This window comes from Oncorhynchus kisutch, linkage group LG6, assembly GCF_002021735.2.
Source record: "Oncorhynchus kisutch isolate 150728-3 linkage group LG6, Okis_V2, whole genome shotgun sequence".
In the NCBI taxonomy this organism is placed as follows: Eukaryota; Metazoa; Chordata; class Actinopteri; order Salmoniformes; family Salmonidae; genus Oncorhynchus; species Oncorhynchus kisutch.
In genome coordinates this window covers 44,959,826-44,975,395 of record NC_034179.2, presented here as the reverse complement: position 1 = coordinate 44,975,395, position 15,570 = coordinate 44,959,826, and the positions used below count along the sequence as shown (strand labels likewise).

The following is a 15,570-nucleotide window of genomic DNA, read 5'->3' as shown; positions in this document are numbered from 1 at the left end:
ATGGTGCAGCTGTAGAACCTTTTGAGGATCTCAGGACCCATGCCAAATCTTTTTATTTTCCTGAGGGTGAATTGGCTTTCTCGTGCCCTCTTCACGACTGTCTTGGTGTGTTTGGACCATACTAGTTTGTTGGTGATGTGGACACCAAGGAACTTGAAGCTCTCAACCTGCTCCTCTACAGCCCTGTCGATGAGAATAGGTGCGTACTCGGTCCTCCTTTTCCACAATCACCTCCTTAGTCTTGGTTACGTTGAGGGATAGGTTGTTATTCTGGCACCACCCGACCAGGTCTCTGACCTCCTCCCTATAGGCTGTCTCGTCGTTGTCGGTGATCAGGCACTGTTGTGTCGTCAGCAAACTTAATGATGGTGTTGGAGTCGTGCCTGGCCATGCAGTCGTGGGTGAACAGCGAGTACATGAGGGGACTGAGCACGCACACCAGGGGGGCTCCAAGGTTGATGAAAAGCGTGGCAGATGTGTTGCTACCTACCCTCACCACCTTGGGGCAGCCCGTCAGGAAGTCCAGGATCCAGTTGCAGAGGGAGGTGTTTAGTCCCAGGATCCTTAGCTTAGTGATGAGCTTTGAGGTTACTATGGTGTTGAACGCTGAGCTGTAGCCAATGAATAGCATTCTCACGTAAGTGTTCCTTTTGTCCAGGTGGGAAAGGGCAGTGTGGAGTGCAATAGAGATGGCATCATCTGTGGATCTGTTTGGGCGGTATGCAAATTGGAGTGGATCTAGGGTTTCTGGGATAATGGTGTTGATGTGAGCCATGACCAGCCTTTCAAAGCACTTCATGGCTATGGATGTGAGTGAGTCATTTAGGCAGGTTGCCTTTCTGTTATTGGGCACAGGGACCATGGTGGTCTGCTTGAAACATGCTGCTATTACAGGCTCAATCAGGGTCATGTTGAAAATGTTAGTGAAGACACCTGCCAGTTGGTCCGCACATGCCCGGAGCACACGTCCTGGTAATTCGTCTGGCCCCGCAGCCTTGTGTCTAAAGTTCTTAATCACGTTGGCTGGGGGGGGGGGGGGTGATCACACCGTCGTCCGGAACAGCTGATGCTCTCATGCATGCCTCAGTGTTGCTTGCCTCAAAGCGAGCATAGAAGTGATTTTGCTCATCTGGTAGGCTCATGTCACTGGGCAGCTCGCGGCTGTGCTTCCCTTTGGAATCTGTAATAGGACGAGCGTCGGAGCCGGTGTATTCAATTTTAGCCCTGTATTGACGCTTTGCCTGTTTGATGGTTCGTCGCAGGGCATAGCAGGATTTCTTGTAAGCTTCCGGGTTAGAGTCCAACACCTTGAAAGTGGCCCTTTAGCTCAGTGCAAATTTTACGTGTAATCCATGGCTTCTGGTTGGGGTATGTACGCACAGTAACTGTGGGGACGACATCCTCGATGCACTTATTGATAAAGCCAGTGACTGATGTGATGTACTCAAGTCCATCGGAAGAATCCCGGAACATGTTCCAGTCTGTGATAGCAAAACAGTCTTGTAGTTTAGCATCTACTTCATCTGACCACTTTTTTATAGACCAAGTCACTGGTGCTTCCTGCTTTAATTTTTGCTTGTAAGCAGGAATCAGGAGGATCTTAGCTATATGCAGGTAGCCTATAGCCCTAATAGGCCTGCATCTAATTTCAGATAGCCTACAGTAGCCTAGCCAAGATGTAGGCAAGATGTAAGCAGAATGATTTAGCGGCTTGCTTCGTTCAAATTGACAGACTCATTTATTCAACATGAATAGCGAGGTGATTTCGAGGTAAGAAGTGCTTGTGTTGCCCAATAGCCTGCTGGAATAGGCTACTGAGGATGGGGTAATACTTTCAATCACTGAACCAAATATTAAGAATATGGATATGACCTGAATATGCTTGTCAACAACAGACAGTGTTTTTTTTCTCTTTAGCCTAATCTGACTACTGTTACCGTCAATCAAATGCATTCGAACTACTAATCATCAATTGCGATAGAGCTTTGATAACTTCCAATTTAATGAATTAATAACTGCATAATAACACAAGGCTACAATAACAATAAACTGAAGTTATAGGCTATTTATTAAATTGGTTTGCCAGCTCCAGGTAGGCTACACAAGTGGCACTAATTGATTTGTAATGACTCCAGTGATATCGACATTTTAACATATTTATTGTTTCAAATGGTAGACTACAGTAGCCTACAATGGCAGATAAATGAATTGGCTACTTGATGGCCAACAGATATCATTCTCCACATTTAAATGTCAGTACCATTGAGGACTTCCCCATAACAGAAGCACACGAGAGGGATCCATAACTTCCATTTCAAATTTCCACTCGCGCAGCCTTCGAGACCCAAGAACTGAACATGCATAAAACACTTAGTTTGATATGGTTTTCCATAAGCAAAGTTGACATTTAGAATGGACTTTAAACCACCTCCAAGCAAATTTTTTATCTAATGTGCCCAAAGTCGTTTTCCAGTGCTATGACACCGTTATTTCTTGATGCGCATCAGTTCTAGCATATTCAAGTTTTATGGAAAAAAGGTTGAAAATAAATAAATAACCTACAACTGGTAAAAAAGTTGTCATGACATGCGCGTCTGCTGCTATGTATCCTCTCACTCATGTAAACTCAGCCAATAGTGGACTCAGCTGCCTGCTGCTGCGCTCGCTCAACAAACACCCCTCCGGCCCTCCCCACCACTCACTCACTCAGCAACAGCCTGCCTCACTGCCTGATAGTCATTAGGTCACTTTGAAATACATTTTTGTTAATAAAGAGAAATGCAATGGAGGTCGCAGTGCAACTTAGAAGTAGCCCAAAAACCCGCAGCCCGCCACCGAAACATTTTTACCCACAACATGGGGTTTTCAACGTAGCCCAATTTGGATGGAAAACTTGGACATGGCAAACCTGGTCATAAGGACACATGGTCAGCACATGGCAAGAACACAGTCACACTTGCCGCACACTTTTTCTGACAGGGGCGAGCCTTCTTACCGGTTACCTGCCCCACAACCCGAGTCCTGACAGGGTCAGGAATATGTGAAGGCAATGGGTTATTTTTAACGGCCAACCGCCCGCTAGGTCCTCCACACTGCCACAGAGCTGGACGACAGCTGTAGCCTTAACCCCTGGGATTAACACATTGCTGAGTAAAGCAGGGGGGCTGGGATAGTAGAATGACTCTGTGAGAGATATATTTATCTACCTCTCTTTCCTACTTAACAATCACTCACTCTCTCTCTCCCTTGCTTCCTCCCCTCCTCCCTCTGGCTCCCAACATTCCTCTGCAGGCTAAATTGATTGTGCCCAACAGCACGGCTGGGCTGATCATCGGTAAGGGCGGGGCCACGGTCAAGGCGGTGATGGAGCAGTCGGGTGCCTGGGTGCAGCTGTCCCAGAAGCCTGAAGGCATCAACCTGCAGGAGCGTGTGGTCACCATCAGCGGGGAACCCGAGCAGAACTGCAAAGCCGTGGAGATCATCGTGCAGAAGATCCAGGAGGACCCTCAGAGCAGCAGCTGCCTCAACATCAGCTACTCCAACATCTCAGGCCCCGTGGCCAACTCAAACCCCACCGGTTCCCCCTACGCCAACTCAGCCGAGGTCCTCCCCAACGCAGCCGCGGCTGCCGCCACTGCCTCCAGCCTTCTGGGCCAGGCCGGCCTGGCAGGAATGGGCGGCTTCCCGGGCACCATGTCCAGCTTCTCTGGCAATGACCTGCTGGCCATCACCTCGGCCCTCAACACTCTGGCCAGCTATGGCTACAACACCAACACCCTGGGTCTGGGCCTCAACCCCGCTGCCGCCTCTGGGGTCCTGGCCGCCGTGGCTGCTAGCGCTAACCCAGCCGCTGCTGCCGCCGCTAACCTTCTGGCCTCCTATGCCAGCGATGCCTCCGGCGGCTCCGGCCACCCTGCTGTCGGCCTGGGCGGCTTCTCCCTGGGCTCGCTGGCTGCCGCCACAGGGGCCTCCAACGGCTACCTGAACGCCTCATCCCCACTGATGGCCTCTTCCCTGCTGGCCACAGAGAAGCTGGGAGACGGGGCCAAGGACGTGGTGGAGATTGCCGTGCCCGAGAATCTGGTGGGCGCCATCCTGGGGAAAGGTGGTAAAACGCTGGTGGAGTACCAGGAGCTGACAGGCGCCCGCATCCAGATCTCCAAAAAGGGAGAGTTCATCCCCGGCACGCGAAACCGTAAAGTTACCATAACAGGGTCGCCCGCGGCAACACAAGCTGCCCAGTATCTGATCAGCCAGCGGATCACGTATGAGCAGGGTGTGCGTGCCACCAACCCACAGAAGGTGGGCTAAATGGTAAAAAAATGGTAAAATAAAGGAAGGATGGAGACAGAGAAAATAAAAGGGAATTGAGGGTCACGGCGAGGGGAAAAAAATGTCCAAATATCCGTTCAATATTTCAGTATTAAAAAGAGAAGATCACAAAGGAGGAAGATGTGGGGAGAAAACCAAGATAAGTTTGTGTGATATGTGATTGTGTTTTTAGGACCGAGGTCCTGATGTTTTTAAAAAGTTGTGAGGAGTCCTTTTGATGATGGCGATTAGAGTAAAGCTGAACTGGTCCACTGCCAAGCTGCAGATCCAGGGGTGAGCACATGAGTTCACCCCCATTCAGAAACCTCATAGCTGGGTTTGTTTTGGGTTTCGTTCTCTTCCGTTTCACTCTTCTATCATTGTGTGGGTTTTTCAGCTTCAGTTGCAGACCTCCGCTCCAGGTGAGTTGAGAGTCAGTTGAGGTTCCAGACAAGCTAAAAGAGCAGAGATGGATGTTTGCTCATGCCTTTTTCCTTTGATGTTAACCTTGCTCCATGTGAACAAAGCAAAAAAGTCCTTGTCTACATGAGAGCGGTTAAATGATGCTCACCAGAGGTCGTCCAAGACCATTAAGCATCCATTTTATTCTAAATTCTTAACGGATATCACATTGTTAATGACATGCCACTGTATGATTCATATCAAAATTAAGATTTTAACACTTTGGTTGTTATAATTTTTATTTTCATCAATTATTTATTGAAATATGGTCTCATTCAAACACGTATAGATTATTTTAACCTGTGAATTCGGGTTGATATGAATGTAAAGACAGTATTATTGTTATTTTGTTATTAACGAGGATCACATTTTGAGTTGCAGTGACAGATATGTATAGTTTTAACCCAGAACTGCACAGTAACTATACATGAGTGTAGATCAGGGGTCAAATGTTCAATGTGAGAGGATAGATGAGACACACAGGAATGTACACACACATACACAGGAACACACATAGACAATCATTCATACATGTAGATCGCCACCCACATACACACCACTTTTGGTGCTATGAAAACATAACTACAGATAGGCTTATATCTCCTGTATTACCTAAATTGAAAATCCCTTTTGAGATGCCAAGCGTTGTCCACTCATCTATAGTTTACGGGATTTAGTTCTGCCTTTATGTGAGTAAAGTAAGACTGGATTTCATGCTACAATTGTCAGTCTTAATATTTTACCCCAGTAAATCAGTTGTCCTTTAGTTGCCATGGCAAACTGTTTCTTGTACCATCATGGGCAGTTTAGATCCAAATAACGTAGTTACTGGTTTAAAACCAATCATTTTATACTATTGTCATAAATTGGCCCTGTACTTTGAGTTTGCCAGCCGATATTGCTCCTTGCGACATACTCCGACAGTATGTAGAAATATGATTAAACCCCCATGGGAAGGAGCATTGTATCCGAAAGGGAAGACGGCACTATACACAGCTTGAGGTATGTTACATTATCTTTTCAATTGAAGAAACATCTAACCAGAAGAGTCCCCCAAGGGAACGAAGCACTACAAAGCAGTTTTGTTAAGAAAAGCAGTTTGAACCTTATCTGTGAACAAGAAGACGATTGCTTTAGATTTAGGGTGGCTGGTAGTCAAGAGAGACACTAATGAGAAAGAAATGGAGTCACCATGAAACACATTTGGACTGAAACAATTTGGAGTTTGTTGTGAACCATTCTTCCCAATCAGAGTAAATACCAATATGGAGTCAAACAGTTTATGCAGTTGGTCAGTCGAACTTGTTATCTTGCCTAAAGCAGACATTGACACTAGCTTATATTGGCAGTAGTGCATAATGCATTGCTGAAACATTTAGCTGACATTCTGTAAGGATAATTGCTGGGGGGGGTGGAGGGGTAATTGTCTCCTAGAACATTCTCAAACAAACAAAGATTACCCTTGCTTGCTTCTGCGCTGCTATACATTGGTTTTCATCCGAGTACACTGGGTCTATTATGACTGCACTGTGAGACACAACGAAGACACAACGCAGTGTGCCTGTCCCTTCTTGAGCCAAGTGTTCATATTTTGATGTACATATCCAAGAAATAGGCCTACAGCTGACACACACGCATTGCATGTTCTAGAGCAAAACCAGCTGAGCAGTGAGATAAGGAACATCTCCACAAGAACATCCATAATGTGATGTCTTGGAGTTGTTTTGGTTTACCAATAATATTGCACAGCAGAGAGCTGCTACACATTCATATTAATGGAAGTCTCTTCTACTGATGAGTCCAGAGTCATCAGTCAACCATATTGTCTTTTATTAACCCAAATGACTCCTAATACATTTATTTTCCTACACAGCAGTCCCTGAATCTTATTCTGACCCTCTTTTCCATTTCACGCGTTTATCCTTATGTAACCAGAGCTCTGTGATTGGCTTTCAGTAATACAGGACCGGAAGGGATAGCGGCAGAGAATCAAAGAAAAAGCAACACTCCCTTTTTATGAGTGAAATGACAACGCCCCTCCTCCACCATACCTACCTACTCAATAGTTATTCTAAAGAATGTTTGCTCGAGAAAGAAGTTACCTTTACCTCATCTTACTATCAACTATGTGTTTGAGCACTCCGCATGGCATGGCACTAGCCACGAGCCCCATTACCTTGACTCACTGAATACACGTTTCCCCTTCATTGTATATCTGAAGGGATGTGCTGTGACTTATAACAGTACTCAATGGTGCACTGGTTATTTGAAATGGCACTCCAGTTAAGATATCTGTAACTTCCACCCGTGGGGTTCAGAAACCTTCATATTTTAGCCCCTAACCTCACAAAATGTTTACGTGATTTAAAATACAAGCACAAATCAAGGTGAATTTAGTAATATAAGCAATGCAACTAGACTTGGTTTAGAGGACTACTCTAGAGCTGTCTGATCTATACATTGTCCTCTTTTTACGTTCATTACATTACTTACTTCGGCATTTCTCCCACCCTTCATATGGTATTTTTAGAATATTTTAGAACGCTCCTATATCCAGATTCCCTTCTCTCTCTCCTCCACTCTTCTCGCCCTCTCTCTCCTTTTTTCTGTCTACTCATAGGCGCTGATGTCTGGGGTTGCAGGGAGTACCGAAGTGATCGATAGCAGTTATGCACTATAGGTCATAAGGGTATGCAAATATTTTCACAGCCCATAGAGTTCACCAGGCAAAAATGCACAGATAACAACTGCCTCCAAACTGTGACACCCCACAAGACCAACAAGCAACATTGGTTCAAACTACAGTATCAAATTCCCTACTAAAAGAGGAACAAGTAGGATTTAGACAGGCTTATATTGTAATATATGACCTTTTAGGGGAACAGGAGAGGTTATGTATTTTTTTCTACTGGAAAGCAAAATAAGTAAGCAAATCTTTGTTCGATGAGCAAATGTCTGTTGGTTGACCAAACATAACTTATTTTTCAGCCTTTTAACAGGAGTTTATTTCAAAAAAAGTTAATGATAGAGCGCAAGAGAAAGATGGGAACTCGTTCGTGACCTCATGCTGAAACAGTGACATCCTTTATGCATATCCTCTTATCTGAAAAATGACTAGAAATTAATTTCTGTGGAATATGTCATGTCAACATGATGTATATGTATGTTATTGTAGCTATTCTAGTTTGTAGTCCAAATGCAGTCCAGCGTCTCGTCAATACAATGTGAAACTCTATGTTATCTTTGTGTGGATGATGAAGAGTGCCAACTAAGCCTGAGTAAGATTAGCTTCGCTATTTGTTTGTGCATTACGATGACTCATCATATGGCGTCCATATTTCTGTCATTTAGTTTGACCGTAAGAAAAATGTAAAGAATATTGGAAGCAATATAGTAGCATGTTGTCCTGTTTTGTGTTTTGGTTATGTTTGTCGTATGAACCTTTGAAATTACTAAGATTTTGAATTAATAGGTTTACATGTACTTTTTGTAAATTATGAAAATGCTGCTATTTGATAAGTAAAATATACAAAACATTTTAGTTGAAAAGATGTCTGGTCTGTTGATTAGAAACATGCTCTAAAAGACAGGGCATACAATTAGGTGTATAGAATACTATACAGTATTGGTAAGATAGTAACAGTAATAATAGACTCTATAGTACAACCTGTGCCAAACTAGACTTCTGCAGCTTTTGAAATTGTAGATGTGCAATCAAATGTTAGATATTAATAACTTGTTTAGAAGTGCTGATCAGGTGCCAATCAAACAATGTTTTTAAGTTAAGAAAAGATAATCAAATACATTACTTAAGAAAACAAAGGATGGATAACTGTTTTGTGCATTGTTTTACCCCATAGCTACATAGAGTAAGAGCTAAAGATTGTGATTTTTTATGGATCCATGTTGTTTTACACTCCATGCATCCCCTGTGTGTTCATTTGACCTGTGGCTTAAGCACTGCTGTTTTTCACAAATGTCTCTATAGGCCAGCATGGACTTAGCATAACATGTTATAAGCATTCATAACATAGCCAGCCATTATCAGACAAAATGTGTTTCGTGGAGTTAGGTGTTATCTTTTTGCACGTCTTCTATTGCATGGTATCAAAGTGAAATATGGAGGGGGAAAAAATGAATGCAAAAAAAATGGAGGTGTTCTCGCAACATTCAAAGACATAACATTGCATGCAATCAGTTGTAGAGCACTTACGTTAAAACCGCCTCATATTTAAAAAATGGTTTTATTGTCGTAAGTTGGGAGGGGTTCTATTATTGTCATGTTGGTCCAAATACAACATATTTCAGATCCAATTCTCATACAGTCCATCTCTTTATATTATTACAGATATGATTTTGTTTTCTTAAGGTACCATGAGGAGTATTACAAATGCGAAAAATGTTAGTCAGTGTTATCCTTGTGTTTTGCTTTCTAGAATACCAGGCATGCATTTTTTAGGATCAGGTTAAACCTCACAAAACCTGCGTAATATTTTTTACGATTTTTTATACTACAGCTTGAATTCCCAGATCTAATCTATGAATGTACTACCATTTGCTCATTATTTCTGTTGAATGTTTAATCAGTCTTTAAATGTGAATTCAAGGCTGGAATGTCAACTACATGTAGCGTTAACATATTATGTCAAGAACCAATTTCAGCTATAGTCAGGTAGGCCTGACATGGCCATAGTCATAATCCAGATATGTTTCAACAACGCTTCAGATTCGCTGTAAACATTATCCTGTATGTTTGGTGTTGCATAAATGCACTTTACTTTTTACAAATGACATCTCCTATTATTGGATGTGAAACAAAGCAAACAATGTTCATTTTCTGCCGTTTTTTGTCATTCTTTGCTGTTGCTCTGATGTTATTGTTTTAGTAAAAAAACAAACAAACAAACAAAAAAATGAAACTTTTTGTGAATGATTAGAGGGTTTTGTGTATCAGACTTCTCTGAAAAGGTGGCACCCGAGTCCTCACAATATCGATTCTCATTTCCTTTTAGCAAAGATTTGTGTTAATCGCAATGAGCAAATCTCTCTTTGAAGATAGAATCCTTTGTTGCTACATACATTTTTTTTTAAATGATAAATTAATGACATATACCCATTGATCCTTGAAGAATATAACTTATACATGCCTCATAAGCTTAGTTCAACTGTCGTATCACAGCAGAACCCCAAATATACGCTTGTTTTACTCCATCTACATTTGCTAACAATGTAGATGTAAACAAACGCTTTATGGCCTCAAAACATGGTTAAAACTAAAATGTTAATATCATGCATGGTCAGTCCTTGCATCCATTGCTCTGTCTATGAATTGGAGTTGTTACATTTCTACAGGCCCATCCCTCAGCTTTGTCATTTTTTCAATGAAGGATTCTAGATTTAATAGAGGGAGAGGGAACTTAAGAGTGGAACTGTTCCACCTTGTCATGTTGCATTCTGCTGCCTTGAAATCTAGCGGTGGGACTATTTTTATGAACAAATTGGCATTGAAAGCATGGTAAACCTCATACAATGTCTCTATGTTCTGTTATCAGAGTCCATGTTTGTTACGTTACAGAATGCTATCCCAAGGTCTTGCTGATATATTCGATCAGAGACAAATACAGCACCGGAAGAATGTGATCGCTTCGGTCATACCGCTGTCCGTGTTGGTGTATTTGACGACAACAACATTTTAGAACCCTATGTAACTTAAAATGGCCTAACTAATTTACCACATGCATGATTTGAGTGTCTGTCTCATTCTTCTGTCATACACTGCTACTAACCCCCACCAATGTTCTAACCTCTCCACTACTGAGTGCCAAACTAAGTCAACACCATTCCAAACATTTAAAAAAATATATATATTATTTCAAAAAATTATCATCTGGATATTCACCTAACCCTCCCAATGCTCCTCCTCGGGGGGGGGGGGGGGGGATTCCTTTGAACTACCAGACACAGGACTAAGACGGTTCAGGCTGCTTGCCCCCGCTTCTCCTCAACTCTCTTCATCATCTTTTCAGCCTACATGACATTACGATTATGTGTGGTGTTGTCTGGCACCTTATCTTTGACCCTTTTTTGACCCTCCCATGAACTTAGTTGACCTTATCCACCCTTTGTGTGTTTTTATTATTTTGACCCCAGGTTTATTGCCAAACTTTGCTGAGACTACAACTGTATGAATTTTCATTTTGTTTGTTTGTTTTCTTGTCATCCGGATAATTCTGAAGGGTTGAAAGTTAACTAAAATGTTGATTGAAAAAAGCATGACAATGCCTTGCACACCTCTTTGGCTCCATTGCAAATATTATTTTGGGTTAGGTTTTTAATTTTGTAAAACTCTTTGTTTTTCCATTTCAAGAAATGGACTGTCAGCATAAGTTAAATGTTATTCAAAACTAAAAAGAGTTTTGTCATTCTGAATGACTAGTGTCTCTATATTAAGACAGAGAAGAAAGCATTTGAAAGTTTAGGCCTCACTTGTCCTTTGACTTAAGCATTTGCTTGGATGCCTTTACACAGACACAGTCTCAATCTGAAAGATACAAGGGCAATACTGTCTTTCCTTGAGCCATTTCAGTGAAGTACGGATGGGAGCTTTTTAATCGAGATATTTGCCAATACGAGTGCCAAATGAAATCTCCATTAAGCCAAAAGCCAGCCAGCCTACACACTGAAGCTGTGGTAGCACTGGGATGGTTCACTTCCCAATCCCATTTCTCCCAGAAAACACTTCATTGTTTGACATTTGACATGACATGCCACTATTTTTATATGCTGCCAGTCTATTTACTGCTTTCCTCAGTGAAACATCTCAGAAGCAGTTCCTTTTATAACGATACACTGTTGATTAATGACGACAGCAACTATGAAAAGGGAATGAAAGGATTTTTAAAGTGTCATTTTGTGAACTTTTTTTAATTATTATTATAAATTATCTGAACATCATTCATTAATAGATTTAAGGGTAATGACTATATAATGTAACTGTAGTATTGTGTTTGTAAAAAAAAATCTGTGAGTTGTGTTTTATGACTCGTGGACTACCAGTGAAGTCAACATTTCAGTGTTAATATATTGAATTGTTTTTTAAAGATTATTTTTGCGACGGCAACAGCAACAAAGAGTCATTATAAATGTTCATTTTAGCATCACTTGTCTTCTGTTCCTTTATTCTCCTCCACCTCTACTCTCTGCCTCATTGGAGTGAAAGGTCTTGAGTTGATAAAACTGCATGCAATATGCTCACGGACATGTTTGTTTTCTAAATGGAGTGCTGAAACTTCGCTTATGAAGTAGATCATGAAAAATGTACATATTTCTATTTAACCTTTATTTAACTTCTTGGGCAAAAGCCAGGGAAAATGCAGCGCGGCAAATAAAATAAAATGATATAAAAATCAAACCTTCATTAAATCACACGTGTAAGATACTCAATTAAAGTTACACTCGTTGTGAATCCAGCCAACATGTCAGATTTTAAAAAGGCAAAAAAACTGCTTCCAAAATGCGCAACGTCTCTACAAAATATTTCAAAAGTTGCCTACAAAATATTTTAAACTACTTTTGGAATACAAATGTAGGTATTTTTAAACGTTAATAATCGATCAAATTGAAGACGGGTCTATCTGTTTTCAATAGAGGATGAGAGGAAACTAACGCTACTTTTCAAGTCTAACGCAACTCTCAACAGTGTTACCCATTTCCTAGATGGCCGGACTTCTTCATTGCACAAAGAAATAACCTCAACCAAATTCCAAAGACTGGTGACATCCAGTGGAAGTGGTAGGAACTGAAAACTAGTTCCTAAGAAATATCGTTTGCCAATGAGAATTCAATGAACAGACAGAGACCCCTAATAGTTAGTCCTACATAAGTTCTGTTATACTCACAGACATGATTCAAACAGTTTTAGAAACTTCAGAGTGTTTTCTATCCAAATATACTAATAATGTGCATATATTATATTATTGGCATGAGTAGCAGGAAGTTGAAATTGGGCACGCTATTTATCCAAAAGTGAAAATGCTGCCCCCTATAACTTATGAAGTTAACTAGGCAAGTCAGTTAAGAACAAATTCTTATTTACAATGACGGCCTACCCCAAGCAAACCCTAACTCGGGCAACATTGGGCCAATTACGCTCCGCCCTATGGGACTCCCAATCACGGCCGGTTGTGAAACAGCCTGGAATCTAACCAGGGTCTGTAGTGACGACTCTGGCACTGTGATGCAGTGCCTTTAAATGCTGCGGCACTCTATATCTCCAAATCATAACTGTGGTTTTATTGTGCATGTTCCTAATCGTTGTTCAAGGTCTTGGTGAAAGCCAAAGTGAGCGTCTAAGCTAATTAGTGTCTACCTGGCACAGACATCTATTCAACGTCTATTTCAATGAAATTATGTGGAAACAATGTTGATTCAACCATTGTGTGCCCAGTGGGTAGTTCTAGTACAGTGGTGTGTGGGCAGAATGTTGGAGCATTACAGATATAGCTGAGATCTTAATTTGATCACCCTGTTGTTGCAGGAAATTCCCTGCACAGCAGGAAATGCAAACTTGTAGTGTATTCAAGGTTTGAAAAGACTTCTAAAGTTAGTCATTTCCACTTCAAAATGTCAGACTTGATTTGCCCTAACTAAACATCTCCATTAATTATAATCCACACAATAATTCACATTTTCTATTGATGCAGGATTATTTTCCTGCTGTGAGAAACTGGTCAAATGTATATCCTACACCTGTATCTGTTTTGTGAACCTGTGAAGTTCTTCAAATAGGCCAGAACCTGTCGAAGTTACCTTGATCTACAGTGCCTTTAGAAAGTATTCACACCCCTTTACTTTTTCCACATTTTGTTGTGTTAATGTGTGAATTTGTATTTTATTACATTTAGATGTTGTGTCACTGGCCTACACACAATACCCCATAATGTCAAAGTGGAATTATGTTTTTAGAAATGTTACATAATTAATTAAAAAGGAAACACTGAAATGTCTTGAGTCAATAAGTATTACATCCCTATGTTATGGCAAGCCTAAATAAGTTCAGGAGTAAACATTTGCTTAACAAGTCACATAAATTGCATGGACTCACTCTGTGTGCAATAATAGTGTTGAACATTATTATTGAATGACTTCCTCTTCTTTGTACCCACACAATTACCTGTAAGGTCCATCAGTCGAGCTGTGAATTTCAAAAACAGATTCAACCATAAAGACAAGGGAGGTTTTTCAATGCCTTGCAAAGAAGGGCACCTATTGGTAAATGGGTAAAAAAAAAAGCACCCATTGAATATCCCTTTGAGCATGGTGAAGTTATTATTTTCATGGTGTATCAATACACCCAGTCACGACAAAAATACAGGTGTCCTTCCTAACTCAGTTGCCAGAGAGGAAAGAAACTGCTCAGGGATTTCACCATGAGGTCAATGGTGACTTTAAAACAGCTACGGAGTTTAATGGCTGTGATAGGAGAAAACTGAGGATGGATCAACAACATTGTAGTTACTCCACAATAATAATCTAATTGACAGAGTGAAAAGAAGGAAGTCTGGATATAATAAAAAATATTCCAAAACATCCTGTTTGCAACAAAGCACTAAAGTAATACTGCAAAAAAAATTAGCCAAAGCAATTCACTTTTTGTTCTGAATAGAAAGTGTTATTTTGGGGGCAAATCCAATACAACACATTACTGAGTACCACTCTCCATATTTCAAGCATAGTGGTGGCTGCATTAAATTATAGGTATGCTTGTAATCATTAAGGTCTGGGGAGTTTTTCAGGATAAAAAAAAGAAACCTATTGGAGCTAAGCACAGACAAAATCCTACAGGAAAACCTGGTTCAGTCTGCTTCCCAACAGACACTGGGAGATGAATTCATATTTCAGCAGGACAATAATCTAATACACAGGGCCAAATCTACACTGGAGTTGCTTACCAAGAAGACAATAAATGCTGAGTTACAATTTTTACTTAAATCTACAGCATGACCTGAAAATGGTTGTCTAGCAATGATCAACAACCAATTTGATACAGTTTGAAGAATTTTGAAAACAATAACAGGCAAATGTTGCACAATCCAGGTGTGGAAAGCTTTTAGAGACTTAACCAGAAGGACTCTGTAATCGCTGCCAAAGGTTATTGGGGATCATGGCTCAACATTTTCAAGTCTTGCCATAGATTTTCAAGTCAAAAATCTAAATTGGCCACTCAGGAACGTTCACTGTCTTATTGGTAAGCAACTCCAGTGTAGATTTGGCCTTGTGTTGTAGGTTGTTGTCGTCCTGTTCAAAGGTGAATTTCTCTCCCAGTTTCTGGTGTAAAGCAGACTGAAGCAGGTTTTCCTCTAGGATTTTTGCCATATGTTTTTATCCTGAAAAACTCCCTAGTATTTGTCGATGTCAAACAGCCTCCTTATTTTCAAGCATGGTGGTGGCTGCATCATATCTGTGTTTACTCGGTGACGTTTGGGATTTGTCACAAACGGAAGGCTTTGCATTTAGGTCAAAAAGTGTATCCCTTTGCAGTATTACTTTAGTGCCTTGTTGCATACAAGATACAAGTTTTGGAATATTTTTATTATGTATATTGTATTCTTCTTTTCACTGTCATTTAGGTCATTATTGTGGAGTCACTACAAGGCTGTTGATCCATCCTCAGTTTTCAACCATCACGGACACTGAACTCTGTCACTGTTTTAAAATCACCAATCACCCTCATGGAAGTTTAATTTCTTTCCTGCAGCTCAGTTCACAAGGACGACTGTATCTTTGATGTATCTGGGT

General features: G+C 41.0%; 1 protein-coding gene across 1 annotated transcript in view; it reads left to right on the top strand.

The window, feature by feature from the left end:
- nova1 (NOVA alternative splicing regulator 1) overlaps positions 1–11,933 on the top strand; it is a 34,014-nt gene extending 22,081 nt beyond the window's left edge. The window contains exon 4 of the mRNA XM_020485762.2: positions 3,292–11,933. Coding sequence (XP_020341351.1) covers positions 3,292–4,311 — 1,020 coding nt within the window. The 3' untranslated portion in view covers positions 4,312–11,933. The remainder of the gene's footprint in view (positions 1–3,291) is intronic.
- Positions 11,934–15,570: the final 3,637 nt, after the last annotated feature.